At 31.2% G+C, this 17,473-nt stretch overlaps 2 protein-coding genes across 3 annotated transcripts; both read left to right on the top strand.

The window, feature by feature from the left end:
* LOC18593022 (pentatricopeptide repeat-containing protein At3g13880) lies at positions 4,106-7,770 on the top strand. 2 transcript variants are annotated; one of them, XM_018126343.1, is made up of 2 exons: positions 4,106-5,891; positions 6,331-7,770. In XM_018126343.1, the coding sequence occupies exons 1-2, from the start codon at positions 4,270-4,272 to the stop codon at positions 6,692-6,694; spliced, it is 1,986 nt and encodes a 661-aa protein (XP_017981832.1). In that variant the 5' UTR covers positions 4,106-4,269; the 3' UTR covers positions 6,695-7,770. The 2 variants fall into 2 exon arrangements, with proteins under 2 accessions (XP_017981832.1, XP_017981833.1); XM_018126344.1 differs by having other exon boundaries at positions 4,106-5,895; positions 6,331-6,365.
* On the top strand, positions 9,838-11,322 carry LOC18593021 (agamous-like MADS-box protein AGL80). The gene has a single exon (XM_018126345.1). The coding sequence runs from the start codon at positions 10,327-10,329 to the stop codon at positions 10,807-10,809; it is 483 nt and encodes a 160-aa protein (XP_017981834.1). The 5' UTR covers positions 9,838-10,326; the 3' UTR covers positions 10,810-11,322.

Genomic DNA, 17,473 nt, shown 5'->3' with positions numbered 1-17,473 from the left:
ACGTTAGTAAATATGGAGTCACTTTTTTATCTTATTTTTATATACGTTATAATGAGAATGAATCCATATGATTACTTAGGGTTCCTTTGTTTGCAGTAATATATTTTTCAAAAAACGCTTTCAAGATTTATACTTGTTTGAAAGATAAAAAATTAATTTTAAATATAAAATATTTTACGAGTCAATAAGGTTAATTATAGAAAATATCTTACATCTTTCAAGGGCATAAGGCATTTTTCAAAGAATAACAAAAACACTTTTATACTAAGTTTATGAGTAGAAATTTAATGAATATTAATATTTAACTTAAAATATTTTAAAAAATAAAAATAAAAATATTTAACTTAAAAAAATTAATTTAAAAAATTAATATTTAAATTATACAACACTATTAAAATTTAAAAAAATTAATGAAACCATTCAATACAATTAAATTTAATTTTTTATAAATGGAATAATTCTTACTAATAACTATAATAAAAAATATTTCAATGATCATCATTTGATGAATACACACTTATAATAGAGTTAAATCTTACTAATAATTATAATAAAAAATATTTTAATGATCGTTATTTAATGAATACATTTTTATAAGTATAGGTTTTGGATGTCTTACACAATTGATAAATATTTATATTTTATAGTTATGATAAAAAAGTGATAAGATGGAAATTTTTTGAAAATTAGAGTTTATTTTCATTACAGATATGTGGTTAAATGCTTTGAAAAATATCATTGTTGATTTTGTCCATTTTCATTTCCATTCTTAATTTTGATCCCAAATAAGTGAAAATCTAATATCAATATTGTTATGTAATCAACTCCTATTTATTATTTTAACACCTAAAAAACTCCACCATTATGAAAAATATTTTTCATAAAATGATCCAAACAAAAAAAAAAAAATGTTTTCAACAGTTTATCCAAACAACAGAAAACATTAAATTTTCTTATAAAATATTTTACACAGAAAATTTTTTTTTTCAGCAAGTCATTTTCGGGTTACCAAACATATCCTTAATAATATTACAATACAATATAATGTTGTTAATATTATTTAAGGAGGTAGTCAATTGAAAAAGAAAGACTTGTAAGGCAAAGAAACAAGCAATCCCCCCCCCCCCCCTGGCCGCCCTCGCTCTCTCATCCTCCTCTTCCTCAACTTGAATAATTGAATTATTAAGAAGGAACTTTCTTATTCTACATGTTAACTTTGATTATATTTTGTATTGATCGAATAAAAATTTTAAAATAAAATCCATATGTATGTTGTGCAAGTTGATTTTATTTTGATCAAAATACTTACCAAGTCCTTGTACTCATATAGTTTGCCCAATTTAATCCCTATTCTCAAAATTGAAACAATTTAATCTTTTGATTTGAAAAATTACTCCAATTTAGTCATTTCTCCTAACGGCATCCTATTTTATCATTAAAAGTGATGATGTCAACGTTGACATGACACATTTTGGTAATATGACAGTGCCACATGGCACTGTTGTGATGATGTGGCACATTGACATGATAATGTAGCAATGTTGATGTGACACTAACATGCTGACATGTCGATGCCACATGACAATGCTAACATGATAAATCGAGAAAATGATTTAAAAAAAAAACTCGTGTCACGTCATATGGACTAAATTAAACAAATGTATAGTACAATAACTAAATTGAACAAAATTAAGGTGTTTAGGGACTAACTTGAAAAAATATTTAAAAAATATAAATCTTTAAGTAAATGATACATATACTTATTAATAAGCCAAATGTTTAAATGTAAAAGATTTATGGTGTTAAGAAAAATATATAAATATTTTCTTACTTGATTATTTGATTCTATAATAAGTACATTAGTTTAGCTATTTTGCAAAAATTAAGTTTGAATTCCTTTTTTATATAAAAAAAATTTCAATATTTTATCTTAAAAGACAATAGCTACTCTTTTCCTTGGTTACCCCTCAGTCTTCTTCTCTATTCTTTGTTTGTCTTTGTTTTTGTTATAAGAAGTTTAATTCATCACATAATTGTTATGAAATTAGGACAATGACAACATATTCACGTTTCTCAATTCTGATTTGGATTTTTTTTTGTTAAATTCCTTAATTTAAAAACCAAACAGCTATCTGATGACTATGGAGTTCGCGATGATTATAAAAATAATTTTTTGTTTTGATTTGCTTAATTCAATTTAGGCATGACAGACCTCTTACACTCATAGAATCTGAGCTACTCCACCCTTAGAATTTTTTTGTTTATTTTTTATGTTTTTATTTTGTTTGATATTTCAAGTTACATTTTTTAGGTTGAAATTTTTTGAATTAAAGACTACATTTATGGCTGATAGAGTTAAATATAATTATAAATACTCATATCATTTTATTTTGTATTTATGAATTTTCTGTGGATCCAAATTAATAATTTAAATTTAGCAGAATTCGATTGTAGTTTTTGAATTTAAATAAAATCGTTTTATAAGAAATAAAAGGTAAGTTAGGTAAGAATGAATAATTCCAAAAGCATGAGTATTTGTAAAATATGAAAGTTGTAACTAAATTAACTTATTTTGCCAATTTGGGTTCAGCTTAAATTAAAAAATAAGTCAAATTAAAATATAAATTTCAAATTTTTATACAGTTATAAATAGAAAAAATAATTTATTTAGCTTTTTATATTATTTTATTTCAACATAATGCAAGTTATTCATCCACATTTGGTTTTAGGTATGAAATTTTTTTTTGGAATATTGAAATTTTTTTTGTAGAAGGGGAATTCAAAGTTAATTTTTGTGAGGAAGATAAATTGATATATCTATTCTGAAATAAAAAATTCAAGTAAGAAAATATTTATAAATATTTTTTAACACTATAAATTTTTTACACTTAAACGTCATTTGACTTATTAATAAGTATATGTATCATGTATTCAAAATTTATATTTTTCAAATATTTTTTCAATTTAGTCCTTAAACACCTTAATTTTATTCAATTTAATCCCTATATTATACAGTTTTGTTCAATTTAATCATTATAACGTGGCACAAATATTTTTTGAATTTTTTTATCGATTTGCCACATCAGCATTGTAACATGGCATCGACATGTTAGCATATCAGTGCTATGGTAGCATTATCACATCATCATGTCAATGCCACGCGACATTGTCATGTCATCATGTTGGTTTCGAGTCACCAAAATGTGCCATGTCAACACTATGTCAACATTGATGTCATTACTTTTAACGGCAAAATTGGATGCTGTTAGGAGAATGTACTAAATTAAAGCAATTTTAAAATTAAGAGATTAAATTGCTTCAATTTTTAGTATAAAGATTAAATTAGACAAAATGCATGAGTATAGGGATTTAGTGGGTATTTTTACCATTTAATTTTTTTGTTTATATTATAAATATGTTATTTGTTTGATTTCATTTTTTATGTGATTGATGTATAATTTTATTTTTCAAAAAATTTTAAATGCAATAATCTAAATTTCATTTTAATCTTTTTGTTTTCAAATTTATCTTATTTAGATATTTCAACATATTAAGAGTGTTTTTTTAAATGTTGACTTCATAGAAAAACAAGTATTGCCAATTGATATTTGTTTTAACATTTTACAAAAAATAACATAATAGATGTTGACCATTAAGTATATTACATATAACTTTTCAAAAAAAAAAGTATATTACATATAAGTTGGTAGATTATATAATTTCATAACATATTTCACATCTATAAAGTTAATAAAATAAATTTTTATATCAAAATTATTATTATTTACTGAAGTTAATAATGTTGATTTACTCATTTATTTATTTATACTTTTACGTAATTAATTATGAAGGTAATTTTTAAATATTTATCTATATATAAACAAGTTGATTATATTTTCATGGTTATTTATTTAAATATTTATACATTAAATATAATATAACTATATATGTTTTTATTCATATGTACATATTTATTAATTAATAATATTATAGGTATTTATTATCTAATTTTATTAATTATATTAAAAGAAAAACATTAAATAGTGTGCAAGGATATTTTCATCACTCCCATCGAAGATAATAATAATAAATTAATAAAGAGAAAAAGAGGTCCAATTCGTTTGGTCCACCCTGGCGCGGTTAGGCCCGACCACACCTGCGGTGCGGTTGGACCGGAGTAGCCTTGCCTAACAGCAAGCCTGCGGCACGAGGGGACAAATTTTGGTGGTAGCCCCATAACAAGAGGTCTGCGGAACAGAGAGTTGCGCCATGTTACTTGAGCCTTTGGACTCTGTAATCTACACAAAACTCGTCCAACACTCCACCAAGTCTGGTTGTTTCCTCCATGGCAAACTTGCCCATACCCACATCATCAAATCTGCCTTCAAGCCATGCCTTTTTTTACTAAACAATCTTTTAAATATGTACTGCAAAGCTGGTGAAATGGATGTAGCTCACCGACTGTTTGACAGAATGTCTAAACCAAATCTAGTTTCGTATAATTCTTTGATTTCTGGATATACGCAGATGGGTGCTTTTGATAAAGCTATGCAAGTGTTTCTTGAAGCTAGAAAATCATGTTTGAAACTTGATAAATTCACTTATGCGGGTGCTCTAAATGCGTGTGCTCAAACTGGGGGTCTTGAACTAGGGAAGTTAATTCATGGCTTGATTGTGGTAAGTGGATTGGTTGAGAAAACATTTTTGACCAACTCGTTAATTGATATGTATTGCAAATGTGGATGTCTCGATCACGCGAGGTTTCTGTTTGAGAATTCTAAGGAGTTAGATGAGGTTTCATGGAACACATTGATTGCAGGTTATGTTGCTATGAATGGAAAGGAAGAGATGTTGAAACTGTTGATAAACATGCATCGAAACGGGTTGAATTTGAATAGTTATACGATGGGAAGTGTCTTGAAGGCATGTTGTACAATCATTGACATTGGGAGAACATATGGGGAAATGCTTCATGGATGTATAATCAAACTTGGATTGGATGTTGATATTGTTGTTGGTACGGCATTGCTTGATATGTATGCGAAAAAAGGAGAAGTTAATAGTGCTGTCAAAATTTTTGAAACCATGCCTGACCGTAATATTGTTATGTATAATGCCATGATATCTGGATTTATAGAAGCAGAAAGTATTAGCAAGGAATGTGCAAATGAAGCCTTCAGCCTTTTCTCTGAGTTAAAAAGGCAAGGACTGAAGCCCTCAAAATTTACATTCTCAAGCATGCTCAAAGCTTGTTATGCTGTTGAAGATTTTGACCATGGCAAGCAAATTCATGCACAAATATGCAAGTATAACTTGCAGTGTGACGAGTTCATTGGAAGTGCACTTATTGAACTGTATTCACTGATGGGATCAAGTGAAGATAGTTTGAAATGTTTCAGATCAACTCCCAAGAGAGATATTGTCTTGTGGACATCCATGATTGCTGGTCATGTACAGAATGGGCAATTTGAAAGTGCATTAAATCTGTTTCATGAACTGCTGGCATCTGGAGGAAGACCAGATGAGTTCATTATTTCGAGCATGTTTAGTGCTTGTGCAGATTCAGCAACAGCAAGTTTGGGTGAGCAGGTTCATGGACATGCCATAAGAAGCAGCCTTGGGAACTTCAGAATCGTTCAAAACTCACAGCTTTGCATGTATGCAAAGTGTGGTGACATAGGCTCTGCTGATCTGACATTTCGAGAGACGCAGAATCCAGATGTGGTTTCTTGGTCAGTGATGATCTGTAGCTATGCACAACATGGATGTGCTAGGGATGCTTTGAACCTCTTTGAGTTGATGAAGGAACATGGGATTGCGCCTAATCATATTACATTCATAGGAGTTCTATGTGCCTGCAGTTATGGAGGGCTTGTTGAAGAAGGATTACAGTAGGTCATAAAGCCCTGCCTTCTATCATTTCTAAGTGCATTTGTACATATAATTTGTGTGCATGTGCATGTGAGGGGTCATTGGGACGGGTTGCATCCACAAATTCCAAGACCAAATCACATCTAGAGCTACATGCTACCTAATATTTGCAGTGTGAAATTGTCAGTATTTGGACCTAAAGGAAGAACTAAATTTTGTAAGCTGGAGTCTGAATTAATTTATATACAATTGCACTTCATCTTATGGGAATGACGGATAACATGTAAATATATGTGTTATTTTTGGAGTCTTAACATCCTCTTTTCTGTTATGTGTTTTTAAACTGCTTATGTCTTCTGTAATCATTCTGTTTGTCCTTTAAGAGCTGCTGTGCAAGCAGATTATTTCTTGGCTTTTATTCATTATATCTGTTTGATTTTACCTTTTGAGCAATTGCAGATTCTTTGAAAGCATGAAGCATTATGATGTTGAAACCAGTGCAGAGCACTATTGCTGTGTTGTTGACCTCTTTGGTCGCGCTGGAAGGCTAGCAGAGGCAGAAAATTTCATCCTTACCTCATGTTTCAAGGATAATGCAGTAATATGGCGAGCCTTGTTGAGTGCTTGCAGGGTTTATAAGGACACGGTAACAGCGAAACATGCTGCAAGGAAAGTAATTGAACTTCAACCCCAAGAGGCTGCATCTTATGTTCTTGTTTACAACATCTATGCTGATGCTGCAGTAGAACCATTGGCTGCAAGTGTCAGAGAAATGATGGGACGACAAGGGGTGAAGAAGGAACCTGGTCTAAGTTGGATTTAAGTTGGAAACGTAGTTCATTCCTTTGCTGTGGTTGATATATCTCACCCTATGATTCAAGTAATTTATCAAGATTGGAAGAAATTTTTGAGAAGGTAAGGAAATTTGGTTATGTTGCTGAGAGGACTGCTTCTAGTACAACTGAAGCAAGACCCAAAGGGGGCTCAGTTATGAACTATCACAGTGAAAAGTTAGCAATGACTTTTGGACTTATTAGCTGGCTAAAATTAGCTTCAGTTAGGGTGATGAAATTTTTGAGAGCCTGCCCTGATTGTCACACAACAATGAAGCTCTTGTCAAAAGTGGAAATGAGAGAAATAATTCGCAGATATCCAATTTGTTTTCACAGTTTCCTAGAAGTTTCTTGTTCTTGTAGAGATTACTAGTAGTTGCAAGAGGTTAGATTGTTCAATTGTTCCGTGAAACAGTGTAGTTTTTGTAATGGATCTGGAAGGGAGATGATGCACTGAATTGGGGAAGAAGTTGCAGGAAATAAAATATGAAATTTAAAGGTGAGCACCTGATATGTGAGAAACAGATTAGAAAAAGCTGTTTGGACACAAACCTCTGCCTAAGAGATAAGCCAGTTGTAAGTGCAACGTGAGTGGAAAGAGATAGGTATGCATCAAACCTCAACAATTTTTGTTTTCTTAAATGGAAATACATATTCTTGAGAAAGTTCAGCTGCTTCTGATCAGTTTCTAAATGGGAGATTATGCTTATTTAAAAGAAAGATTTTCCAGGAACCACAAGATGCACTAGAATAAATGTCATTAGTAACAAATAACCGCATTTCTAAAAGCACGCACTAGACAGGAGAAAAGTTTTTGATTAAGTGGTAGTTATCTTATCTGAAGATTATTGCCCTCCTCTTACAGATTACCTGCTAAAAGTTAATGGTGCGATTCTCAACACTTGGATTAAGTCTCGCCTTTCATTTGGGTTATAGCTTCTCATAATGCACCTATTAAACTAGGCCATCAAACAAAAGAAGCCATGGAGTTGGATAGTGGTAGAAATACATTATTGGTTGGTCTTTGTAAACTGCTTCCAAATATACTGAATTATGATCTTTCCTTTTTTTCCTTTTTACTCAGTATTACAATCCCCACCAATATTCTCTCTCAACATATGTGTGTGCATCCATGCCTGTGTATACATGAATATAACTCATACACATGTAAATTCACATTCACACATACATGCACATGGTCACCTGTGTTTGCATGCTTGTGCAGAAAAAAGAAAGACAAATTTAAACCTTACATAATTACGCACATAGCCTATGCTTGTGTGATAAAGCATGTCTATTCAGTGGAGTAGACAGTCAAAGGCAGAACTTGATTAACTAAGTATTTATAACTGGAACCTTTCTTCCCAATGGTTTCCACTTTGAATTTGCTGATTAGAGCTTGTCCTTTTGCTCCCCTACTCTGTGATTAGGATACTATAAAAATGCATGGAAACTAAAATGAGTTCTGTGAAGTTGGGACAAATGCAAGTACTTCCCATTATTTAGAAAAAAAAAAAAAAAGACCAAGAAAATGGAGTTCTGTGTCCTAATCAAGCTATATGTAGAAATGTAGAGAAACATAACAAAGTCAAAAAATTCCGAATCAGAGTATCAAACGTTCAATTTATAAGTAATTTTATGCCCTGACTACACAGGGTTAAGCATAGATGATCTTTATTGCTGGTGCTTAGAGCTTTTTAAACATTTTACTCATCGTAGCACTTCCCATGGTCAAATGAGCAACTGCTCAAGTACTCTACCAGTTATTTAGTGCTCTACTTCTATTGAGTGTACATCATGACCATTGCCTGAAGCATATTAAATTAAGTGATTGGTTCTATCTTCTGACTTTGTTTTCTGTCTCTTTAAGGGCTTCTTGCTCATAGTTCTATGTTGGTTTGATGTTCTCACTTAGTTCTTAAGTACTAAGATGTGTGAACTCTACGTTTCAACTAATTTATATATTCAAGGTTACAGGTGATTTTTGGTTCTAATTTCTTGAGGAAGCGCCCATTCCATCACTGTCAGCTCTTGTTCTAGAGCTAGAATGTGGAGAAAGACTAGAAAGCATTGTTGAAGCCCTCAAGACTATAAGATTCCTTGAGTTGATAGTTCTCATATCCCTTGAGCGGGCTCTTTCTTGTGGCTATTGATTACGTATTTCTTGTTGTTTTGCTTTTCTCTTTGATAGCTCTTGATTTGGGTAAATACCTATTCATAATCAGGAACAATAGAAAAAATTTTCCTTCTGTGTTTTTCTACTAGGATTTAGGGAAGTAAGGTGCACATAAAAGGGATAGATAGAGTGGTGGATCATTTTACATTATTCAGTTTCTGAATAGATTTGGTATGATTCAACTGTGAGTGACCACTAACGAGGCAATATAAGATACTTCGGCAACTTATATAGAAATTCGAAGCAAGAAGAGCAATTGAATAGTTTAGCAAGTGCCAATCTTTTTAACGAGGGATGCAAAAACTTTATGACTTTGAGCATTCCATCAGCAATATTAAATGATGGAACTTTGATAAAGTTATTCTATCTCTACTTCTAACATTTCAAATTACCTTTTTTAATTCATTTACTCTACCCATTCTGCAGAAAGAAAAATTTCTTTCCAAAGTCTATAAACTTTTGGTGCATATTTTCATGAAAAACATTCATTCGCTTTTATTATTTTGTTATGGTGATAGGACAGTGGTTTGCAGAAGATGATTGGCGAATATAATAGGACATTTGATTACTGTCGAGGATGAATGGATTGATCAGTGGTCACAATCACAGATGATAAACCATTACTCATCAATCATTAATGTAATTGTTGGTGAATTTCCAATGAGAATTACTAATGAACTATGCTGGTTTTCAGCGGCGAGTGATCAGCATTGGCAAATGTTGATCACCTATCTTTTCTATGGAGCTAGCAGTGAACAATTACTAATAAGTTATATAGCTGGTTAATGACTTTAAAGGCTTGAATTCTTCTTTTATAAGTTATTTATGTCTCTGATGCTGAACTGTTTCTCAAGAATCAATGCTTAGTTTCATGTTGATTAGGGAAATTTATGTTGCTTATTTATTGTTTATATCGTTTAACATCTCAAACTCAATATATATATATATATATATAAATTTTGTGAAAAACGTAAAAGAAAAAATAAGAGAACTAGAAAAAAATGAGTTCATTTCTTTACATTTTAGGCTTTTCCATATGTTGACTAGGCTTTGTCATTTAGACAAGTATATTTAGTGATGCAATATGATATGTATACAATTGTTGTCCCATCTTACCATTTAAGGTAGAAAAAGAATCTTTCCTTAGTTGTCATTATAAATTACTTACCATATAATCTATCCATGGAAATGCTACAATTAGAAACCGTCTTATGGTTTAGGTCTAATAAGTTCGTAACTATTGTTTGAAAAATTTTCTGTTTGAAAGTTTTCCCATTTATCAGTTTACACGCGTCCTTAATTCAGAATTTGCTCATGAGGAAACCATGAGCTGTTCAGTTACGATGTTACCACATTAAGGTCTTATTAACCATTCATGGTGATGGCCATGTATTTATATCTATATTTTTCCCAAAGGCTGTGCATTCCTTCTCTTCATTCTTAACCATGGCAAGAAAGAGGGTTACGCTTGAGTTGATTTCTAATGAATCTGCCAGGAAAGTGACTCTCAAGAAAAGAAAGGCTGGGCTGTGGAAGAAGCTCAATGAGCTGACAACCCTGTGTGGTGTTGCTGCTTGCGCAATAATTTTCAGTACTTATGATGCACAACCGGACATTTGGCCTTCCCCAATTGAGGCATATAATGTGCTCGAAAAGTTCAAGAATTTGCCTGCAGAGATACAAGGTAAGTATATGATGGACCAGAACAGTTTGCTTAGAAGAAGCATAATGCAGTTGAATGTAAGATTGGCGAAGCAAAGAACGAAAAACAGAGAGCTGGAGATGGATCTTGTTATGGCTGAAAGCATGGCAGGTGAAAATAACTGTGATTTGAATAATTTAGAATATCTGAAAGAACTGGTTCATCTATTGAAGGAAAAGATTAAGTTTGTCACCCAAAAGATCGAGAGTAAGGGGTTTAAAGCCTAATCAAGTTATTAGGAAATGGAAATAAAAATAGAGCATAGTTAGAACACAGGTCTTTTCATCTAAGATTAGATGTGAAGAGTCCTTTTGCATGTTCAGAAATCTCTTTTGCTCTACATGAATAAATTTTAAATTGTTTTCGTTTTTAATGTTCTCAGTTCTCAGAATAATTGTCTATCGTTGCAATTTCTTTATCATTTTTTTTCTACATTCCACCTTTATCTATAGTCATTCATACCGCTGTTTGCAGACATTAGTTGTGAAAATGCTATCTCATGATGCAGCTATTCCTAGGCTCAGAACTTGGAATCATTTCAATAATTAGAATTTTATCGGACCACCAAGTCGTTATAGAGCCAATCCTCTTTGGTTGAAAGCATACGCTTAGCTTTGCCAAAAAAAACGCTGTGGCTGATATTTAATCCCTTGATAATGCACTGTTCTTTCTTTCTTTTTCTTTTTAAGTTCACCACTTGGCATTTGTTTTTACCCATTCAATTACCTGAGATCTGATACTTTGAACAATAAATAGATATCTTCACTTATGAATTGTGAATTGACATAATTGATCTCCTCAAGCTCCTCATAGGTTTGAGTCATTTAGATGAATTTTTGTCCTGGATTTGAGGTTTGCATCTAATGCTTTCATAGTTTGTAGTGGATACTTACATCAAGGAAAAGGAATGATAAAAGAAATGTTATTTATCTTTCCAGATTTTCTGCAGTTATGGATATAGAAATGGTACACCTGATGCTACTTTTCTGGTACATTTACATCTGATGCTATAACAGAATATGAAAAAGGAATTGTTTAAGCTCATCTGATATTTCTGTCTACCAATCCTATCTTTGACCTGCATTTCTACTAAAGATCATACTCCTGCAATATATTATACATTTTTTTGTTGACAATTATTGAGGTTAACAGCAATAAAAAAACAAGTACAGGTGGGGTTAAGTTACCTCCTGCCAATCCTAAGCACAAGTAAAAGGACAGGTGTGAGTGTAAGGTTTTTGTTGATTGAGTTCATCAAATCGAGTCATAGCACTTGCTATAACAACCCTTTGTGTATGTGTGTTCTGATCAAACATGGATGTTGGTGGTGGTGATTGTACATTGTTTAAAATATTAAGTCTTTTTATTCATCGTTTTTCCTTCTCATAGATGGTGATTTTGTACTGGAAATATAGAAAAATTCTAAATAGATCTCGGAAATTGTTCCTTAAATTATGTAATTAGTCAATGTACTCCATCAAAATAATGGATTTAATTCTTTTACAATAATTTGTAAAGTTCGAGAATTGATAATATTAATTCAATCGTTAACGTTATTTAAATTTTTGTTATATATATTAATATGTTGTCTGACTGTATTCTGTATTGATATGACATTGAATTTAATGAAATGATGAGACAACATTCAAAAGTAAAGCAATAATTATGCTGATGTGTTGTTGGTTTTAAAAATTAATTTACAATCTCTATAATTAACTCTGGTGAGTCATCCGTAATCATTATACTATATTTTCTATTTTGAATTTTCATTTCCATTTTCCATTTCGATTATAATTTAAGGTGATTTCAAAAAAGAATAATCAATTTTCCAAATTGATTAAAATATCAGTTTGAGGGATAATCGAAAGTGAATCAAGAAAAGTGAAAGAATATTCTACAAAAGGTCTAAAAACTTGTTTAGATTTTTTATTTGTCTTGACAAGCTAGTTACAAAAATTTCATTGTATAATTATTGCATTATTTTTGAATGTCACGTCATGTTACGTCAATACAATCAAATAGTATAGATAACCCATAAATATTAACATTGTTAATGATTAATGATAGTCAAAGTATTTTGCAAGTTCTTGTACCATAAAATTTTCGTCAATTAGTCATTTTACTTCAAAATTGGGTGATTTAGTCCATGTACTCTAAACTCTTTTGCAATTGAGTCCCTTTGTCTAATTGATTCCAAATTAATTGTTGGTGGTGCCCACGTAAGGTTGACATATCATAAGATGTTGATGTGATATTAACATGTCAAAAACTTTTTATGGTAAAAAATTTTTCTTCACATCAATTTTTCTGTATCACGTCTTAAAGACTAAATTGAACAAAATAGTACAAGATTGAACAAAATATTATAGTACATTGATTAAATTAAACAAAACTTTACAATACAAAGACTTTGTGGTATACTTTTCCCATTTTTTGTTTCACATTACATATAGGAATATTGGTTCTCCCTATAGGTTGAAATGGTGTATGAAGTATATGGAAATCTTGAAACACTGTAGTTAAATGCAATTTTTTACTTATAATATGAAATACTATGGCTGAATGCAATTTTTGCTTGTAAGCTTAGAGTGTAAGCCAACTGTAGTGTGAAACGTCGATTTTTCATTATATGAAACTTGATAAATTTTGAGCTTTTATGAATTATATCTTAGTTATGATTATTGAGTGAGTTTTCCAACCATTGATAGTAAATCTCTTCAAAATGTGGTGATACATTTATGGATGATTGATAGTTGAAAGAATGAAAGAAGAAAGAAGCCAAAAGAAGGTGTTTTTGCGAAAAGAGGCATAAAGGGGTGATCTCATGGCAAGGATGATTGATATTTAGAGGTTTTTAAGCCTTACTTACTTTTGGAAATGTTTAGGATTGACCCCCAAGGAAGGGAAGGTCGATCCATACAAGGTAAAGTCTACAAAAAACTTCTAGAAACATTCAAGATTAACCCCCAATGACAAAAAGGGTTAATCCTTGCAAGCTAAGATGGAAATCTAGCTTTTGGATATCACTAAGATTGATCCCTAAGGATAAAGGGTTGATCTCCCAACAAGTCAAAATGGAAATCTCACTTTTGGAAGTTAATAGGATTGACCCCTTAAGGATAAAGGGTTGATTCCAATAGCCTTAGGAGGAAAATTTTAACCCAAGGATCGACCCCCAAGCTTTAAAAGGTAAATCCGTAAGCTCCAGATCAAAAAAATAAAATACCTAACCCGAGATTTATCCCACGTTTCTTTCTTTTCTGAACCTCCAAACATTTTCCTACACTCTCCAAACCCTCATACAGCCTCTAAGACCATCTTTAGCAAGGATTAAGCCTTTCAACTCAATTTTAAGGGAATATTTAACTATTTTTGAGGTTAACCACCATGGATACTACCTAACTTGCATTTTCTACGAATTTTAGCTTATAACCCTCATTTAAGTTGAGGATTTTTAAGGGTTTTGCTTTTCAAAGAAGTATTTGAGGTAAGGATGTTTAAGGTTTCATACTAAATGCTTCGGGTTTGAAGATTTATGGATTATTGATTTTAAAAGAGGAAAATGGGTTTACTCAATTAGTTTTGAATAAATGGGTTTGTTGGAAAATTAGGAAACTTATATTAGAAATTGTTGTGATAGGATTTGTTGAGCTTGAGAATAGTAGAACGAGTGAGGTTTGACAAAGCAAGGTTTAGAAGTATGCTTTTGTTAAGGTGAGTGGATACACCGTTTTCAAATTATTTTAGTATGATTTGATGAGTTATTTGGTTGACATGATTTCCATGACTTTTTTTAAAGATGAAAATATGTTTGTGATTGAAACCATGATTTGAAATGATTTTCAAACTTATATATATATATATGTAAATATGCTATTATGTATTAGTTTTCAACAAGGGAAACAAGTCTTTTCAATTGTTTTGAACCAAACCACCACTTCAAAAGATATGCATGAATTGTATGAAAGATGTTATGTTGCTATGTATGTGATGTTTCCACATACTAAATGAGATAAGAATGAGCATATGATGTATACTATATTGCTATGTATATGACGTTGTCACATACTATATGAGTTGAGAGTGAACACATGATGTATGTTATGTTACTGTGTATGTGATATTGTTTCCACATACTATGTGAGATGAGGATAACCATATGATATAAGATATGTGTGAAACGTACGTGATGATGATTCCACATGTAATATGACAACGTATAAGTATATGCATAAAATGCTACACATATGAAAAATTTTGAATAAGAGTGATGAATTACATGACGAGTATGTAATGATTGATAGACTTTCATAAGATGAAAAGTTGCCCAAGCTAAAGGGGGGTATACCATTGACAACTATAAGTCCTAGGGTAATGGGGGCCATATCATTACCATCTCTTTATGAGAATAGGAGTGAGATGGTGATTCCATTCCCTTGTGTGCCATGTATGCCTAGGATAATGGGGGTTATACCATTATCAATTTCATGGGTAATGGAGGACATACCATTACAGATATCTGCCCTATAGGAGATGGACATTCTCATAGTCATCGGCTAGAGTTTAACTTGTTTGTTGACTTGATGAGTGTGTAAGATGTTTATATGTTCTAATACTTGCTATGTTAAAAATACTTAGAATGAGGTATCTAAGTCAATCATGAATAAAAGTTAAGGTGTAAGACTAATCTTAAGTAGAGATAGTCAAATGAAATGAATAAGAGCTGAAATGATAACTCTATGAAATAAAGTTATTTTATCTCATTTTGAGCATTGAAATTGGCTAAATCTTTGAGATTTAATTAGGAATTCTTTATTTCTAGTTTGTTTCTTAAGTTTAGTTTTAATTATTTTAACTAGTTTAATTTTAGTGATTTTGGTTAAGTTTTGTGTTAATTAAGTTCACTTTCTTATGTGAGTAACTTAGTTTGAATGGTTTTTTTAAGGTGCCGATGAAATGGAGTGCCAAATCATGAAGAAAAGTGAAGAAGAGCACAAATCAGAATGTTTGACGGTGCAGCTAAGGGAATTCTAGCATCATAGTGCTAGCATTGTAGCACTAGTGCTACATGGGACAACAAGCAAGGCGCCGTGTTGCCAAAGGAGCAAGGTTGCGATGCCAAGAAGTGATGAGGCAGCCATGCATTAGAGAGTTAGGCGTCGCAGCGCCGAAAAGTTGAGGCCTTGGCGCCCGCACGATATCTTATTCCAAAGTTGATTCAAATTAGGTTTTTTGGTATATTATAAAAGGCACCTTTGGTGCAATTTAAAGGTACTTTTAAACTAGGGTTTCTCTAAAGGAAAAGTAGCCACTAAGCATACAAAAAGGCAAGAAAGACTTTGAAAGATTGAAGATTGAAGATCTTACAAATCTCTAGTTTTCTTTTTTTCTTAGATATTCTTGTCATTGATAGTTGAACTTCATTGGATTATGTTTTCAATATTTAAGATGAGCTAAATTTATTTTTCTAGGATTGCAATTGAACTCAACATGTAGTTTGAAATTTTAATATTCTTTCTTTCTTATAATTAATGGTGGTTGAGTTATTTATTCCAATCCTATGTTTAATGCGTCTCATTGAGTGATCTTCATGAAAATTGTATCTTTTAGCTTTCCAATAGTCTAAGAATCACATCATTTGGATATCTGAGTGAGAGTTATGATTAAAATCTTTAGCATGTCCGAACAAGGCCATGGTTCTGTGATCACCTTTCTTCACCAATTTGAAACTTTATTCCTTAAAATCCTATAAAAGCATAAAAACTAATAAATAGTAATAACGTTAAAGTAAATAAACCTAAAAATAGCATAAAATAAAATAACTTAGTAAAAGTAAACTAATTGGAGAAATAACTAAAAATAACTAAATCCTAATCTAAACTTAAGAACTTAGTTAACTTTTAATAACAAAATGAGATAAAATAATTCTATAAAATAGAATTATCACCTGTCTTCTTACAGTGTTCACAATTTGTTCTCCTGTTTGGATCTTGATTCCTTTCTCTAGCATATACTTTGAATGTTGTTGCCTCCATAATTGGCTTTGCTATTGTCTCACCTTTTCTGAACTCAATAAAGAATAAATAGTTGTTAAAGATAGTAATGGATTCTTACAAATAATATTCGATCTTACAACAACATAGGAATCATTCAATCTCATTAGAAACTGATGCAATTTTTGTTTTTTTCCTTGACCAAGACTCCATACGTATAACTCACACATCCTCATCTATGAGACTTGAAAAAACTTTCAAGTTGATCTCAAAATCCCTTCATTTTTGTATAATAAGTTGAGATTGTCAATTCACCTTGTCTAGGATTGCCTATTTGTCTTTTTAGTTCTTGAATGCGAGGTCCACTTTCTTGTGAAAACCTTTTTTTCCAAATCTCTCCAAATGTTAGTGTCATGATATATAAAACTATTATGTAACTTATTATTGAGTGAGTTTAACAACGATGCTAATATCATAACATTACAAATAATCTAATAATTTTCTTTTGGATCTTCTTTTTTTGGTTTCAGTAATTTTCCATCCACGAATACCAACTTATGTTTTGATCTAGTGCATTGACAACAACTCTCCTCCATGTTGAATACTTGGACCCTTTTAGTGCATGAGATATCAAAAAACCACTTGATCTATCAGAATTACTCAAACGATAATATGGAGTGACTTATCATTCATGATTTTGATAGAAAATTTTATTTGAGTTTTTGTTGATTTTTGTACCATAAAAAAAATGTTCACAAGAATGAACAACTTAGCTTTGATACAATATAAAAAATACCAATGAATCGATTTTAGAATAAAAAAACCCCTTTTTTCATTAACAAGATATATATATATATATATATATATATATATATATATATATATATAATTTATACAT

The sequence above is a fragment of the Theobroma cacao genome, chromosome 8 (assembly GCF_000208745.1).
Source record: "Theobroma cacao cultivar B97-61/B2 chromosome 8, Criollo_cocoa_genome_V2, whole genome shotgun sequence".
NCBI lineage: Eukaryota > Viridiplantae > Streptophyta > Magnoliopsida > Malvales > Malvaceae > Theobroma > Theobroma cacao.
This window is presented reverse-complemented; position numbering and strand designations above follow the sequence as displayed.